The following is an 18104-nucleotide window of genomic DNA, read 5'->3' on the forward strand; positions in this document are numbered from 1 at the left end:
TCCGCAGCATGTGGGATTTTCCTGGGCCAGGGCTTGAACCCTTGTCCCCTGCTTTAGCAAGTGGATTCTTAACCACTGCACCACCAGGGAAGCCCTACTTAGTGTTTTTGAGGTTCATCTATGTTGCTATGTTTATCAGTAGTTTGTTCCATTTTCTTAACGTCTGTTTTCTTTTGCTTAATTTCCATTGAGTGGATATAGCATACGATGTTTTCTCATTCACCAGTTATGGGCTTTTGTGTTGTTTCCAGTTTTGGGCTCTTATAAGACTATTACGAACATCTTTGTGTACAATCTTTGCCTGGGCATGTTTTCATTTCTCCTTGATACTTAGGGATGGAATTGCTGGATCTCACCCTTACATTTTATATTTTTAACAATTAAATGCCTACTAGATGGTGAGAGTAAACATGAATTTCCGTATCCTGCACCCAAACATGACGAGTTTGTTAGCAAGGTAATTAGCTTCAGTTCTATTTTTTTTTTCTCCTTGACACCTCTCCTGTTGATTGGAGTATTTTCATTTTATATGATGTTTTGTAATCTACAATTATGTGTATTTCACTGTTTTTATTGACTTGGTGTGCTTAATGATTCTTTAAATCTTAGATTTACTTTTTATTTCACTGGAATAAAACCCCTAGGGATACTTTCAGACAAGATCATGAGCGGTAAACTGAATCTTTGCATGTTTGAAAATGCCCTCAAACTTGAATTATAGCTTGGGCATAGAATTCTAGCTTCAGAGTACATTTTCTCAGAATTTTGAAGATCTCAGGTGTGGTAACGGGTCTGGCTTCTGAACGTCTCACACTTATTCCCACGGAGGTGGGACTCGTCCTGCTGCTAAATTCTATGAGCTCTGCCAACCCTTCGGTGTTAAAAAATTTCTTTATAAAAGAAGCCCTCCCTGTCCTAAGGAGAAAATGTATTTCACATTTCCTTCTAATATACTTACTTAAATTTAACCATTTATTCTACCGGAATTAATTTTTGCAAGTGGTATAGAGATTGAAATTTCTTGCTCTCAAAATGGATAGGTAACTGACTCACAGCTTCTTTTCTCTATTTTGAAATGTAAATTTTACTATTTACTAACCTCCCATGTAGTCTTAATTAATGTATTGATCCATGTCAATGAAGAGTTCCTATGACTTAAAAATGACTTGCAGAACCATACATAAAGTATGGTATTTATATCCAACAAAGCAAAAACAAAATCCACACATACACGTGTTTATATGTATTTATATCTGTGTATAAGATATCTGCAAGAAAATAGAAAGGAGCACAGAGAAGAAGGGGCAGAAGCATCTCCAAGAGTCACTTCTGTTTTCTTTGGGGCCCAACAGTCAGTTTTCTCATTTGTGTTATCAAGGGTGGTTGTATTCAAAAACAATTTTATCCCCAAACCACCCTTTTTGTTATTGTTTATCTTAATCTGTGTTGCAAAAGTACATGGGGTGATGAAAATACTCTAACGTTAGACTGTGGTGATGGTTAAACAACTCTGAATATACTAAAACCCACTGAATTGTACACTATAAAAGGGTGCATTTTACGGTATGTGAATTAGCTCAGTAACACTTTTTTAAAAAAGGAGAAAACGTATATTTAAACAATCTTTAAAATTCAAGTCCTGGGTGGAGTCCGAACCTGGAAGGGCCTGGCCTGGAGTGCCTTGCGCTGCTCTGGAGACTCTCCCTGCCCAGCCGCTCCGAACGCCTCTCCCGCCTTGGCTGCCCCACCTTGTCTGGGGGCCAAAAGCTCCAGCTTGACCTGTTTCACTGCTTGTCTAAAATGCACATACTGGTGGGGACCGGAAAACCACATTCTGGTGAAGATGCTGCCTGCCTGTGGGACGCTAAATAATTTCAGTTCCTGCCGAATTCAAAACTCACTGAGGCCACAACTTCGGATAGTTTAGGGGGGGCGGCTGGGACGAGTCCTGTGTGAGGGATGTAGAGGCTGCCTGGGGTTGCTGGAGCAGTTAAGAGAGTCTTAAAATAAAACCAACATTTTAAAATTTAAAAAAAAGAAAAGAAAAGAAAAGAGAAAACCCCAGGCAGGAGCCCCTGCTTTTCTCTGGGTAGTTACTTCACTGTTCTCTCTGGTGATCTTTGCTCCCCAACCTTCAAACGGTCACCCAATGCCTATTTACATTTTCCAGGTCCAACTACATAGGAAAGACTGACTCTCAGTCCTGATTCCAAACACCTGTGGAAAGGATTCTGACAGTCCAGCTTCAGTCAGGTGCCCATTCTGGCCATTCAACAGGGGGGACAGGCAGATAAAAATGATACAAAATGACCAGAACGGATTATCTCCACTTCACCCTTCAGAAACAGGAGATTCAACTAAGTAGCTTCTCCACAGTCATGTAACTTTTAAGAGAAGGTAGGAGCAGAACTTTTGAATGTAGGTCTGTTGCACTTCAAGGCTCATGCACCGTCCATCACATTCTTGGAGATATTTAGCTTGGAACAAACCTAGGTCAGACATGTGCTAACTGTTCTCAAGCATCTGGAAAGGAGTTACAACTAGTCAGTAAGTGTTAGAACTATGATGATTTAGATAGATTTTCCCTCAGTTGAAGAGGAAAAAAAAAAAAACAACACTGTATGAAACCTGTCCAAACAGAACAGTTTATCTCAAGCTCTCTTTCACTGAGATATTTCAAGCTATGTTATATGGCCTAATAAAACATATGGTATGGATATTACAAAGCTGAGAGTATATGCCAGCTTGAAGTTTATCTCAAAATGGCATATTTTGCATCATTCATACAAAGGATGAAAAAAAACTAAAGAATTAGTTTTTTAATTTTTAGATAAGTAGATTGATAATTTTTCAAAAGGAAATACACCATTAAGCACACACTTATTTTAAGTGTTGAAAAACCTAAAGTCCAATCCCACTATAATGTATTTCAAAGGCAAGGTTCAAATTTATTCACCCTGGTTAAATTGCATTTTATATTTGTTGAAAGAAATGTCATTGCAATGTCGTTATATAGCTGTTTTCATTTATTGTATACATATTAGGTACACAGCTTAAAAGGAATAAAAATCCTACTCTCTAGAACATAAGACAATAAATAGAACAAAGACTGGCACTATTATACAAATGGAATTAATGAACATAAATAAGAATAAGTACGTGATTTTCAACCACATTCATATTACACAGTTTTAAAACTATCTAACCTTTTACAATGACTAAATCCTTACTTGAAATTGTAGAGTTGGTAAAGGATGTATGCTATTTAAGTATTAGTTCAGAGACTTACAAAACAATTTTACTGGTGGTATTTATGTGTGGGGAGCAGAGACCTACTTACTGTGTATGACTATAATGTTTTAGGAGACATGATGTTTCTATATTACAAGGAAGAAATCAATTTTAAGTATTAGTTATTTTAGAAATACTACCTAAACTAGGATGACATTTATGAAATATTATATATTCCTTCTCTAACTGCCTTCTATTAGTCTATAAACTATATCAAAAGAAGTGATGGAAGTTAAAATTTTTAACATTTTGGATAGTCAAGTTAGAAAAGGAACTAAGGAAAGGAACTCAGATTTAAAGTTCTGAATGCCCACTAGGTTTGGCACATTTTCTTTCTTCCAACAAAGTATCTTCTCTTAGAAATGGAGTATTTAGTTAACTATCCCTCTCGGGGACCTCGGCTACAAGAAAAAAGAGGCCAAGAGACCACAGATGCAGACTCACTGGCATTGCTGGAGAGTGACAGTGAAGAACCAGGGGCAGAGTCCCAGGGACACAGGAGACCACAGCAGTCTGGGCTACTAGAATTGGGTGAGAAAGCAAGCTAAATCTTGTCTTCACAAAATTTACCTGTCTTAGAGGAAAAGTCAGTCTATTGAGATCGACAAGGTAGGATTAGCTTTCCGACACACAGAAGGCAATACCTGCTATAGAGTGGACATTAGTAGGAGCGCTGACTGCATGAATACTTAGGTACTTGGCGACTCTTGACCTAAGGGACATGAAAAGCCACAACAAACCAACCAACCAAACACCCTCGAAATAATACAACCTCCTATCAGAGCTTCACTTCTCTTCTGTCGTGTCAGTCTCCGAGTACAAGCGGCACAGGGCTGCATTGGGGCGGCACACAAAAGCGTCAGTTTCACTTCCCAACTCTGTTAACTGCTCCAGTGAAGACACACAGGGAAAATGGTCTTTTAACATATCTGGCAATTTTGAAGTCTTCTCTTGAAGACGTCGAGATCGTCTAACTGGTGTGAGAAACTTGAGCTCTTTAAATGCAGAATTTGTTTCATCAAACTGCATCTTCTTTTTCACACTAAAAAAAACACAAAATTATTCCCAGAGTTAAAAAACACGTTAAATTTTCACTTCACACTTTTATGCTATTTATCATACTATAACTTGTATGTTACAACCATGTCACTGCTTGTCCTACAGAAAGAGGTCCTGCAATAAGTAAGGAACTTATTCATTTCCCTGTTGTTACAACTTGTACACAGTAGATACTTGAATATCTATAGAATTGGCTAATCGCTCAATTCCAAAACCCACTGCTATTAATAAATACAGAGATAAAAGTAAAAATGATGTAAAAGTTTTTCTTTTTTAAAAGGCAATATTTAGGGAAAAGCAAAGCAAATACAGTATTTAAAAGGTGAAATGTTCCAATCACATTGTTTCAAACGTTTCTATTAACAAATAGTTCTAATCAGAAGCTCTCTTAAACATTTTAAAATACCACATGCATGATCCTAAGCATAAAAACAAATCAGAGAGCATTACATTTTAAAAGTTTACCTTTGCAAGTATGGAGTAGTAGACACATTATATTTAATTAAGCAACCCGCCCTAGTTTCTGTATTGGGGGTTTTAACATCACTGGTTGGGTCTTTTGCTTTGTCATCTTGCTCTTTTTCACAACCTTGAAATACCACATTTCTAGGATGCTTATTTTCTATTTCCGGTTTTTCTGACCCCAGATTAACACTTGTATCGTCAATGGTGGCTTCTTGGATTTGTTCCTTGGTCGCACAAGCCTCCTCAATATTTTCTCCTATAGAAACAGATTTATAGATTAAGCTTCTGGTCAAATTTAAAGAACAAAATCAGAAGACAAAGTTATTACAGTTGGCCAGATTTTCAAGATAAAAGAACCAAACAGCCATCTCCTAACCATTAGTTTTTCTAAGCAAATACTGCTAACAATTATTTAACAAATATTTACTATCTCCTGTGTGTCAGGGATTATAGATACAAATATAAGAAGGAAATCATCCCCATCCTTTAAAAAGTTCACATTCTGTGGAACAGACATGCTTTAAAATAATTATAAAATGAGGAAAATGCTTGAATTGAGGTAAAAACAAAAGGTTATGGGAACCCATAAAAAGAAATAACTGAGTTTGCTTGAGGGACAGGGAGATGGCAAGGGAAGGCTTCACAAATGACATTTGTGAAATGTCATTTGATTGGTTTGATTGGCAGGGTCTTGAAAAATGAGTACAAGACAAAGGAAGACAATTTTGATATGAAGCTTAAAAGAAAATGATCCATTAAGACAATATTAAAGGGCCAGTGTGCTTAGAACACAGGGTAAGGAGCAAGGTGCAAATGTAGGAAGGAGGTGATGAGTTCAGACAGGTAGGAAGTTTTAGTTAAAAAAATTCACTGGGGGCTTCCCTGGTGGCGCAGTGGTTGAGAGTCCGCCTGCCGATGCAGGGGACGCGGGTTCGTGCCCCGGTCCAGGAAGATCCCACATGCCGCGGAGCAGCTAGGCCCGTGAGCCATGGCCGCTGAGCCTGCGCGTCCGGAGCCTGTGCTCCGCAACGGGAGAGGCCACAACAGTGAGAGGCCCGCGTACAGCAAAAAAAAAAAAAAATTCACTGGAGGGCTTCCGTGGTGGCGCAGTGGTTGAGCGTCCGCCTGCCGATGCGGGGGACACGGGTTCGTGCCCTGGTCCGGGAAGATCCCATATGCCGCGGAGCGGCTGGGCCCGTAAGCCATGGCCGCTGAGCCTGCGTGTCCGGAGCCTGTGCTCTGCAACAGGAGAGGCCACAGCAGTGAGAGGCCCACGTAGCACAAAAAAAAAAAAAAAAGTTCACTGGAGAGACAGATATAATTAGATTTGGTCACTATACAGAACGGTTTAGAATGGCAGGGAATGATTTGTGGGACTTCCCTGGTGGTCCAGCAGTTAAGACTCTGTGCTTCCACTGCAGGGGCACGGGTTTGATCCCTAGTCGGGGAACTAAGATCCCATATGCTGTGCAGCACAACCAAAAAAAAAAAAAAAAAAAAGGTAATGATCTGTGATGGTAAGAAGACAAAGCTGTTACCACAGTCTGAGCAAGGTGGTAGAGGTGGACAGTGGGAAGGAAGGGCCCAAGTTTAGTGTTATTCCTGAGTCAGGACTTAACAAATTAATGCATATGAAGGTCTGAATGAGTGTGGATGTGTGCATTCCTTCTAAAATTTCTTGCTTCAGAGTCTTTAATAACAAAGGAGGATTTTTCTTTTTTTTTTCTTTTTTGGGAGGAAGAGATGGTGGTATGAGGAAGCAGCGAGGGAAGACAAGGCATTCCAAATAAAACATGTTAGATGTGAAATACTTGTGAGACATCCTGGTAAATCCACTGAGCTGAAAGACCTTTAGATTTGATTATTAGGAAATTATTAGGTTTTTTCCTTTTTTTAAATTGATAGAGATTTTTACTAAGTGATGATTTTAGTTACATGGTAAAGTGAATGTGGTTTACTGAGGATAAGTTGAAGTAAGGAGAGAGGGAATATCGATTCATTAATTCAACAAATATTTTTGCAGTAGTACTGGGGCTGCAGTGGCGAGGAAGATCAGACCCAGTCCTTGACAACAGAGTTTAGAGCTTGAAAGACAAGACAAACAAGCAATCAAGTGCATAAAATACTGCACAGAGAAAACCAGCAAGCACAAAACAGGGCATTTCATCTAGTTGGGTTGAGAGGAAAGGTGGACATCAGGGAAGGCTACCTCAAGGAAGTGACAGGTGAATTGTGGTACGAATTAGGTTAAAAGTAGAAGACTGGCTTGGAGAGACCCAGAGGCAAGAGAGATAGTACAGCCCCTTCTAGGAAATAAAAAAAAAGTAAAGAAAGCAATCAGGGATGTGTAGGAGAGGGAGTGACAAGAGAGGCTGGGATCAGGAATCTAAGCAGATACGTGATGGGGCATTTTGGTTGCAGTCTTGAGAACAGATTGGAGCCAGAGTAGAGAAGCAGGAACCTAAGTAAGGAAACCAATGTTGTAGTCCACGTAAGAGCTGTCAGTGATCGTGACTATAGTAATGAGAGTAAGGATGGAGAGAAGTGGATGGATTTTAAGAGATGCCTAGGAAGTTAAACTGAATTTGATTGGCTAGGAAACAGGGGTGGGAAAGTGGGAAAAGAGGGAAGGAGTGAAATATAACCCCAAGATTTCTGGCTTGGAGAACTCGACAGTGTCGGTCACTGAGATAGGGAACCAAACTAAGGAAAAGGTTTAGGGAAAAGTGATGTAGTCAAGTTTGGATTTCTGGGATTAAGGAATCTGAGAGATACCCAAGTGGTGCTTCTCTCTCTTATTATTTGTCTTATACTTCCCAAAGATGTTTTCTTGCTGTTTACAAATAATTTTAATTTGTAAAATGGATTTTATACCTAGAATTTATAATTATATATTTCGAAAGCCAAGAGTTTATGGATAGCATTTCTTTTTCCATCTAAAGATAAATATTCTACCAGCTGGAAAGATTCCACTAACTAGTATGATTCTATTAAGGAAAAAAAAGGTAGAATAACTGAACCAGGTTTAAATACTGGTTTTCTCTTTCTAAATATCTTTAGAGCCAGTGAGAATTATGAGGAAGAAGGTTCTATAAAATTCTTATTTCTACTTTGCTGTCTTTAGCACAAAGACACAGGATTAGGTTATACTTAAAAAAATTTTTTTTTAAATTGAGGTATAAATGACATACAACATTATATTAGTTTCAAGTGTACAACATGATTTGATATTTGTATGTATCATGAAATGATGACCAGAACATATTGTGAAATGAAACCATCTCTCCCCATACATAGTTACACACATTTTTTTTCTTGTGATGAGGACTTTTAAGATCTACTCTCTCAGCAACTTTCAAATATGCAATACAGTGTTATTATCTACAGTCACCATGCTGTACTTTGTATGCCCAGGACTTATTTATTTTATAACTGGTAATTTGTATCTTTTGACGCCCTTCACCCATTTCAGTGGGTTAGGCTATTCTTAAACCTTTCTGCTCCTTAGGTTTGTGGTATACTAGTCTTTCCTGGTTTTTCCTCCTGTCTCCCTGACCATTCCCTCTTAAGCTCCTTTATTAAATATAGCCAGTAAGATCAGAGCATATACATCTGTATGTTCCACTGGGGCATAATAACAGCAAACATAAACAGAAATATTCTCTGTTGAACCAAAACGTCTTATAGATCATCTAGTCAAACTGCCTCATTTTTAAGACAGGAAATTAAGGCCTAGAAAGGTAAGGTAACTTTCACAGACACATGATAACAAATTTGGGTTTCAAACCAGACCTCCTAATTAAAAATTATTTATACTACGTAAAGCCAAAAAATTTCAGAGGTATGTCAACAGAAGTATGAGGAAAGAAACAACTTAAATATTTAAAAAGTTTAAAAAGATAAAAGAAAAATAATTCAGCAAAGAAATTTAATTAAATCACAATTCACTTGAAGAAAACAAAAGAAACTAACTTACCAAATTTAACTTTTTCTTGACTCTTCATTGTAAGAATGTCAACAATTGCATGTCGCATCTCTTCAATAGGCTTAATTTTTTTTAATGAAGAAAGCAGACCCATATAAGTTTTATATTCTCAGACATTAACTAAGGTTGTCCAAGTTGAAAATATTAAAACCAGTGATTAAATTTCATATTTTATAACAAAGCAATGATTCTTGGACCATTTTTCTCAGAACACTTATTTTGCCACTCCAATTAAAAATATGACTGTCTTTTCCAATAAAAATGAACTTAAGGGACAGAATTTCATCAGTTTAAAAAATTTTCCCATAATTTTTCTTCAGCCTATGGTAAATATTACTGCTTACCTGATAGGGACAAAATGAATGAACAAATAGCAAATTAAGACTATTAATATCTATCAAAGAGCTGATTATATTAAGTTTCTCTAAATTTATATTAGTTTATTCCTTTTCCCCTACATTCAAGTCCATGGTTATATTTTTGTTTCACATGCTATTAAATGCATTTCTGAAGAGTTCAAGGTTGATCAGCCTAACATTTCATTTATTCAAAAATTCAACAGTTTGGGGCTTCCCTGGTGGTGCAGTGGTTGAGAGTCCGCCTGCTGATGCAGGGGACACAGGTTCGTGCCCCAGTCCGGGAAGATCCCGCATGCCGCGGAGCGGCTGGGCCCGTGAGCCATGGCCACTGAGCCTGCGCGTCCAGAGCCTGTGCTCTGCAACGGGAGAGGCCACAACAGTGAGAGGCCCGCGTACCGCAAAAAAAAAAAAAATTCAACAGTTTAGTAAAGCATCCATTATATGTCACATATTATAAGTACTTACTATGTTCCTTTGAACCACGATGCCTGCTAATGCAATATATTCAAAATATTATACGAAAGAGAAGCTCAGGCTCATATTCTTAATTCTAGAACTTAGTCCTGAACTACTCACCCATCTGGCTTTTAATTTTCTTGGCTAATTTTGATCCCTGTTTTCCAATTTCTGCTCTGGTGTCACATCTTTCTCTTTACACTACTGTTTTCTCTGTGAACACCTGGCTCTAGTTTTGCATCCTAGCTATACTGTCACAAGCTGCTGTAAGTAACGTCCCTTCTGGTTCAATGTAGTAGGGACCTAACATTCTCTTCCAGGTGAGATTCGGTGAAATACAATTACCCTTCAGCAAAGTGTTTTACATATAATAGCCATAGAGAGAATATCTGCTGAATATTTGATTTTTGATTCAGGTGAAAGATCAAATAGCATTTGCTGGTTTTGCTGATACTAAAGGATAGAGACCTTTCTTAAGAAAAGGCTAAAAAAGTTTTTAAAAAAACCCTCTTTGTAAACCATTTCCAAGAATGCGTTTCTGAGAAACTTGGTCAGAAGGAAATACATTTTAGGAATATCTGACCATAAAGACAACAAAACCAATCAAATGTCAATCAAATGTCATTGATTCACAAATCAAACCAATCAAAATGTCAAACCAATCAAATCAAAAAAACCCCAGGATACCATTTTTTTCTATACCCAGGGTTTTTCTGGTAGCAGCACACAAGGAAGAGGTGACAGGTATAATATCAAACCACTATGGTGGTAATAATGTCAGAGATATTAGTTTATTGCCATTTTCTGGACCAAACATATGGCATATAAATGTGAGTCCGTAAAGATATACTCCTAAAGTGAAAGAATTCTCTCACAAGCTATCAGAACTTACTAACATTTTAAAAGTTAATTTAATTCCATTTGCTTTCTAGTCAATAAATACAGTTTAATATTGAAAATTCAGTTTCCCAGTAGATTTCTCAACTAGAGAATGTGCAAAACGACATGCTGTGCTAAAACATTTCTCACAGCACGTTTCATGAAATACACATTTCAGCTTATATCCATTTTCTAAGGTCTGATTATCCCTAGTACATGAGCAAGTTTTAGAAGGTTGAGAAACAGCCTTTATAATATGCAATCCTTGTGGCCTTTAAACATTCATCACTGCCACATATATAACCACAATTTTATCAAGTTATGCGGTGATGTGTTCCAAAATAATTCTGAATTATTTACACTGTAATAATAAAGACCAGTAAGTTTTAATCTCACCTGAGCTCCTGCCAGAATGGCCTTCTCATAGATTGCGATAATATTTTCAATAGGACTCGTAAGTGGTTCAACACGTGCAAGGCATATCCAATATTTAACAAGTTTTTTGGCATCTGGAATATTTTTAATCAGGTCATTTAGTGTAACCAATACTTCTTCTTTTGGACATCCCTAAAATAGCAAGAAATAAAGCGAGTGATGTCATTTAGCCTACAAACTATGAACAATTAAGTAAACTTACTGTAATCAAGGTCAGTGATAAAGAGATAAAAGGTTGGTAGAAAATTATTCATAAAATATTCACCATTATACTCCTTACTCCAGACTTGTTCTGAATGGCTAGCAAGAAGCATATCAGTCAAAAGTCAGAGAGAGAAGAAAAAAGAAATACTAGTTGAGAAAAATATTAGTAAAAAAATGACTAAAACTCTACTTGATCTTGATGTTTATCCTCTTTATATTATGAGATTCTATTTGTTAATACTTTATTTAGAATTTTTGCATCTACTAAATGCTTATGAGAATAGCTTGCAAGTTTCTTCTTCAATTATCTTTGTCAAAAAGTTTTGATAGTAAGATTAAAATGAATCCGTAATGGTTTACGTAATTAAGAGCTATATATAGTTAAGTAGCAGGGCAGAAAAATTCCATAGTATCAATAAAAAACCCCAGCAGAGCAGAAATAAGAGAATCAGTTTCCCTGACTATAATATCCACTGGTTGTCAGAACCACAAAAAGATGAAAGATGCTCATGAAGACTAGAGAAAGATTTGAAATCACACTCTATATGTTCAGTCTTGCTATGGATCTTAGATACTAGTGAGTGACGGGGAGATCAGCTCGATGCTTTGTGACCACCTAGAGGGGTGGGATAGAGAGGGTGGGAGGGAGGCTCAAGAAGGAGGGGATATGGGGATATGTGTGTGCGTATAGCTGATTCACTTTGTTGTACGGCAGAAACTAACACACCATTGTGAAGCAATTATACTCCAATAAAGATGTATAAAAAAAATTCACAACTATAAGTGACAGTTAAACAATATATTAAGATGATTCTTATACATATTAAAATATACGTGTGTGTGTATATATATATATGTATATATATATATATATATATATATATATATATTTTTTTTTTTTTTTTTTCGGTACGCGGGCCTCTCACTGTTGTGGCCTCTCCCGTTGCGGAGCACAGGCTCCGGACACACAGGCTCAGCGGCCATGGCTCACGGGCCCAGCCGCTCCGCGGCATGTGGGATCTTCCTGGACCGGGGCACCAACTCGTGTCCCCTGCATCGGCAGGCGGACTCTCAACCACTGCGCCACCAGGGAAGCCCTACACGTATATATTTTTTTAAAAATTAGGAGAAGTCAGGAAATAAAATAAAAACACTCTGAAGTTGATTACCATACACATAGGAATTCTGGTCCAAATCGTAAAATTCTACAGTTCAAGGCCATGATGATATTGGTTTAGATTAATGGGATTTTGCTTGCAACTATTTTAGTTAAATTTAATCTGTGATAATAATTTGTGTTGCTAGTCTTTGATAAAGTATGGGAATAAGTTGAAAAAAAATTGTAAATATATTGAACGAATGTAAAAACAAAAGTAACAGAGTGAATATCCACCCCCCAGCCCACTCTATGGTAACATCTTAGAGGAATACAATATTTACAACTCAACTGAAAAACATCTAAGTATCCATTTGATATATTTATATGAACTCAGTGAGAATGTAGTCCATTTAAGGCTAAAGAGAAACAATCTCACAATTAACAGTAAGTCTCCATAACACTGCTGACACATTAATTGGTCAAAAAAGAGTGACAGTATAATTTAATGAGATAATGTTGATGAAGGTTAATTTGCAAACTATAAACTACTACACAAATAAAGAAAAAGACTCTACCTCATTAATCAGGTTTAGGCATTCAGAAAATGTCTTGTTTACTTTTTCAGTAAACACTCGCTGTTCGTCTTCTTCTGCCATGGTAGTCCAGAAGGATCCAACTGGTTTTTCATTTTGTGCTTCGGGCTCAGGCTGGGTAACCACTGAGCTCGGAGGCCTTTTCATTACTCTTCCTTTGCCAGCTTTCCACTCACTCAGACGAGCCCTACAGTTAGAAGCAGCATATAAACATTACTGTGATACTGATAACAGATTTCTGTCAAATACAGTGAAAGTTAAAAAAATATTTCAGGTCTTTAAGTAATTCTACACTGGTGGCATATACATAGTTCACCAGCTTGAAGAAAAAGAAATACAGAACCTATCAATGTTAATCATACGCTCACAAAGACCCCAGGAATGCATTTTTAAATGGAGAGGTTATAAAATATTTCTCAATTTTATTAAGTATTTTAACTTAGATTACATAAAACAACCTAATTAAACACACTCAAGCACAATAACTTAGGACATACTGTTCCACGACATAAATTTGCTTAAATTGATCTGCATATGACTGAAGAGAATCCATGTACAAAAAGCTCTAATACATTCAAGGAAATGATAAGCCAAATTCACAAGTGGTACCCTACTAAAAATTAAGCTAACAAAACTACATCTACTTACTTTCTCTCCTCCGCAGTTTCTCTGGGCTGAGTCCATCTACTATCAATAGCTGCTTTCACCATGGTATGTCTGCGCTGGTCAATGCTTTTTGACTTTTCTATCAGTTTAGTATTAGAAGACGAAGCAGGCCTGGCTACCATTTCAGATGTCATGCTTCTTGATAGTGTCTTATTTCTTTTTATGTCCTGAGAAGAACTGGTTTTGATAATAGACGAAACCGTATTTAACTGTAATAATTCTTTCTCTCGAGGCCCTTTCCGAACTGTAACACTGGCAGACGTCCTACTGATGCCTTGTTTCATGGTGTTCTGGTTATTACTGTGGTGACTTCTAATAGAAGGTCGCACAAGTTGACTGCTCTGAGATGTAGTGCTCACAAATTTAGTGGCAGTCGTCATATGTGAGGCTCTATCACTTTTCACTGTTACACTGCTGGCGTGTACAGGCTGAGACTTTGTGGCTTTCGAGACAGTAGCTGAAAGTTTCTTCGTTGTTGCAGAACTCTCATCTTTGACTTGTAGAGGTTTTCTAAAGGAATTAATCTTAGACTGAACAATTTGGCCACGATAAGATCCAAGCACAGGTTTCTTGGGCATGTTAGCATCTTGCTTTGGTTTTTCTGTAGTCATTTGTTTCTTTTTACTGTTGTTTTTAAGGTGAAATGCTTGGCTTAACGTCATATGTTGACTTTGGGGGTCATCTTTAATTGGTAACAATGGCAGAGTTTGATTATTATCTTCAAAATTAGGTGTATCAACTGCTGTAGTTGAATTGGTTAATTCATTACAAGGTTTTAAAGGAATACAGTTTTTTTCCATTGTTATATTATTCTTGATCCCAGTAGGTCTACCGACATTCTCTTTATCAGTCTAAAAGAGTTAAAGACAAATTAGTTAAAGACAAATCTTTCAGAAAGAGTTTAGTAAAAAACCTTCTTTAGGAATGAGGGGAAAGGGAACATTTAGGAGGGCTATTCCATATCTTACCATTTTTGCCTTAAGTTCCAGAACTTTTGTCTCTTCTTGGATCTGGCCTTCAGATATCCTCACTCTCTGGTCTCTATCACTTAAAAAAAAAAAAAAAAAAAAAAAGTCCATACTAAGGAAGTTTCCTTTTCTGGGGGAGGTATGGGAGGATATAACAATTATCTGACTTTGCTGTTTTAAACTGAGGCAAGAACTGAGCTGAGATTTGTCCTAAGCAAAACTCTTCTTTATTATAGGGTGATTTTATAGTGTAAACAAGACGGCTGAGGAATTTAAAGGTATTTTCTTACAAGCCTTAATACCCTCCCCCCCCAATCTCATTCTAAACCATTCTCTAGTCATTCAAACAAGTCTTCAAAAATCTTTATTAAGCAACATTTTCTTTGGTTAGTTTTAAGTGCTTAGTACCAGACTTACATTGAAAAAAATTTTTTATAAATAGTTCTCCCAAAAGAAATTCAAAAATTTTCACACACACTCACAACTTAATTTATTAATCATGTGGATTTTAGTTTCTAAATAGCATTGCATTTAGAATATATGTATATACAAAGCAAAAGCTTCTTCAAGAATTAAACTTAAACTCCCTTTTTATAGATATAGGCTAGTACAGGCTACAGTATAGGTTAGTACAGGCTGTGAGAATCTCTTAGCAAGTGATTTTGTATTCCATGAACGAAGGGAAAAAAAAGGGTCAGTTGGATATGCCTTGGATTCTAAGGCAGATTTCAAGTTCAGAGACGTAAAAATGTGAACAAAATGTACATTTTAGAGTCAGCAAAATTTGATTTCTGTATAGTTGAGTTTAGAATGTTCTTTTCTTCCCATTGTGTATAAGAGTACTCTAAACCCCACGACCCAGTTGGATTCCTTATTTAAATAAGTAGTTGAGAGTCACTGTCTTATGTGAATTAATGTTCTCTTTGCTTTCTCTCTAGTAATCTCATTCCACCCCAAGGTTTTAAAGAAATACCATCTACACACTGACAACTCCCAAGTTTATATCTGTAGTCCCATTCTCACCCCTGAACTTCAGACACATTGCTATTTGGCATCTCCACTTAGATGTCTTATTGCTGCCTCAGACTTAACATAGTCAGAACAGAACTCCCCATTCTCCCACTCCTCCCTCGGGCTTCCCATCTCAATATATGGTATCGCTATCCACTCAGTTATTCAAATCAAAAGTCTAGGATCATCTTTTGTCTTAAACAAAAAATTGGGATTTGTGAAAGAAAATGTTTATTCTAAAGAAAAGCAACTAATTAATGTAGAGTAAAAAAATTAAAAAATAATTTTTATTTGAAAACAATGCCAAACTTATATAAAGTTGCAAAATTATAAATAATTCAAACTCTTTATCCAGATTTGCCTATTGTTAACATTTTATCCCATTTGCATTATCATTTGCACTCTTTCTGAACATGTCTATGTGTGGAGTATACACAACTTTTTATCTGAACCTTTCAAGTTAAGTTACATACATGATGCCTCTTTACCCTTAAATACTTAAATGTTTATTTCCTAAAAATAGGAATTTTCTCTTACATAACCACAGAACAGTTACCAAATTCATAAATTTACCTTAACCATTTTAATCTATTGTTCATAGTTGAAAACTGACCTGATAATGTCCTTTATAGCATTTTCCTTTCCACTATTAAATACAGTATAAGGGTCAGGTATTGAATTTAGTTGTCACATCTCTTTAGCCTCCTTTACCCTGGAACATTAAGGATCATCTTCAACTCTATTTTTTCTTTTACATCCCATATCTAATCCATCACCAAGTCCTGCCAGCTCTATCTCCTAAACATAGCAGAATCTGAGTATTTTCTACCCTGGAGAAGGGTATGAAGCATTCATCAACACAAAATATATCAATAAGTAGAGTACCTAATATAAAGAAATACAAATTAAAATACTGGATTAAATAAAATGTATTAAAATTCATTTCATCTTTAAAAACAAAACTTTAAAAATGGGGCTACTAGAAAATTTTAAATTACATGTGTGGCTCACATTACATCTTTACTGGATAGCTCTGATATAATTTGACAGATGTGAAGTGAAAAAAATTTGACTCACCTGGATAATATCTGATTTTCCTGTTTGTATGCAAAAAAAGTTTTTCTTTTTAACAGATGCTCCTTGAGTTTTTGTCTTCTTTGCTCTAAATAACAAAAGAGCTACAGGTCAACATCAGCTGCAATAACAACATCAAATAAAATACTGACTAAATGAAGATTTAACTTCGAAAAATGTTCTGCTTGAGATTACATCTTATGTATAACAGAAAATTTCCCAGTTCAGTACTGCCTTTGAGAAATAATCACGTTTTGAAATGACTGTTACTATAACTGGTCCCCATACCCACTCTGTACAAGAATCACATTCTCTACTGTCTGAAAGTGAAAAGTCTGGAGAACATCATTTTCAACATACAGCTCCTGAAAGCCAAGTTTTAAGAAGTTAGATGGTAGAGATGAGACACCAGACTCCAAGTTCTAATTTACCAGAATTGGGTGAGAATTTCTTTCCTGTTTTCCCACGTGTAGGACAAGAAATATCTATTATTTCTGAAGACGCAGCTAACCCTAGATTTCTATAAAGTCGAAGGCGACATGTGTTAAATCTGAAGCATCAGTTGAACACTCCCGTCCCTCCAGAAATTAACTCCCGACTCAGGAGGCGGGAGCGCCCTGCGCAGGCGCAGTCAGCTCCCAGCACTGACGCGGCCTCGCCTCCGCGGGCCCGGGTCCCCAACGCGGGTCCCTGCCGGAGCCCCGCACACTCCCCCGACCCCACCCCACCCCCCGGCTAAACGGATCCTCTCATCGAAGCCCGTCGCCGCCGCCAGTGGGTCGCGACCGCACGCGACGCGTTCAACACGCACACTAACACCACGGAGCGGGTACCACTCCGATTGTCCATTTCACAAACCCTGTCCAGACTTCTCGCACAACTGAACTGGGCGGAAACTGGTCTGCGAACCCAAGGCCCTGATGGCCCTGCCCGAGCCATCCCCCCGTGGCCGCGCCGGCCGCTCCCGGCACCGCGGCCCTCACCTCTGAACGCGGACTGGGCCCTCTGACTCGGGGGCAGCTGCAGGTCCTGGGGCACGGCTGGGGTGCTCATCGCAGCTCCGGGCAGGGGGACGCGTCTCGAGCTCGACCGCCACAGTCTCCGTCAAGCCGGAGCGGCCGCACACTGCCCCACGACGCCTTGGGCTCGGCCTTAGACTGCGCGACCGCCGCCTCCGCCCATTGGTGCCCGGCGTGAATTGAATGGGCCAATGGGCGAAGAGGGGCGGGGGGCCTGCTCTGTGTCTGCAGGGGCGGGGCTTGAGACCGCCTAGTTCAGTTAGGACCTCTCGGGACTGAATCCCTAGGTTTTCAAACATAAACAGCGCTCTTGTCTTGGACTTGGCAACTTGGGAGGAGTCGGAGCGAAGTCCCTGTAGCAGATAGCTCTCGTCTTTAGACGCTCACAGTGCATTGAGGAAGGCAGAGGAGAAAAGTGCTGTTTGGAGTGTTCAGTGAGGAGGAGGATTATAAGCACTCACTACTGTACCTAGAGCATGTGTATTTCCTTTTCACAAATATTACTTCATTGCGGCATCACAGCTCTGAAGTGGGACGTTAT

At 38.0% G+C, this 18104-nt stretch overlaps 1 protein-coding gene across 1 annotated transcript; it reads right to left on the reverse strand.

The window, feature by feature from the left end:
- Positions 1-2804: 2804 nt before the first annotated feature.
- CKAP2 (cytoskeleton associated protein 2) lies at positions 2805-17686 on the reverse strand. The gene is made up of 9 exons (XM_027116416.1): positions 17528-17686; positions 16548-16632; positions 14460-14538; positions 13474-14342; positions 12808-13012; positions 10891-11061; positions 8792-8861; positions 4816-5071; positions 2805-4333 (listed from the first exon to the last, which is right to left on the reverse strand). The coding sequence occupies exons 1-9, from the start codon at positions 17595-17597 to the stop codon at positions 4078-4080; spliced, it is 2061 nt and encodes a 686-aa protein (XP_026972217.1). The 5' UTR covers positions 17598-17686; the 3' UTR covers positions 2805-4077.
- Between the last annotated feature and the right edge of the window lie 418 nt (positions 17687-18104).

Source organism: Aethalodelphis obliquidens, unplaced genomic scaffold (genome assembly GCF_003676395.1).
Source record: "Aethalodelphis obliquidens isolate GAN/ISIS:26980383/991018 unplaced genomic scaffold, ASM367639v1 scaffold16, whole genome shotgun sequence".
Lineage (NCBI taxonomy): Eukaryota > Metazoa > Chordata > Mammalia > Artiodactyla > Delphinidae > Aethalodelphis > Aethalodelphis obliquidens.

Bases quoted from the DNA above. Each gene is read 5' to 3' on its own strand.
- CKAP2 (XM_027116416.1), bottom strand. From the start codon at position 17,597: ATGAGCACCCCAGCCGTGCCCCAGGACCTGCAGCTGCCCCCGAGTCAG. The intron at 16,633-17,527 runs GTGAGGGCCGCG...TTTGTTATTTAG, and splicing joins GGCCCAGTCCGCGTTCAGAG to AGCAAAGAAGACAAAAACTC. The intron at 4,334-4,815 runs GTAAACTTTTAA...TGTTTTTTTTAG, and splicing joins ACTACTCCATACTTGCAAAG to TGTGAAAAAGAAGATGCAGT.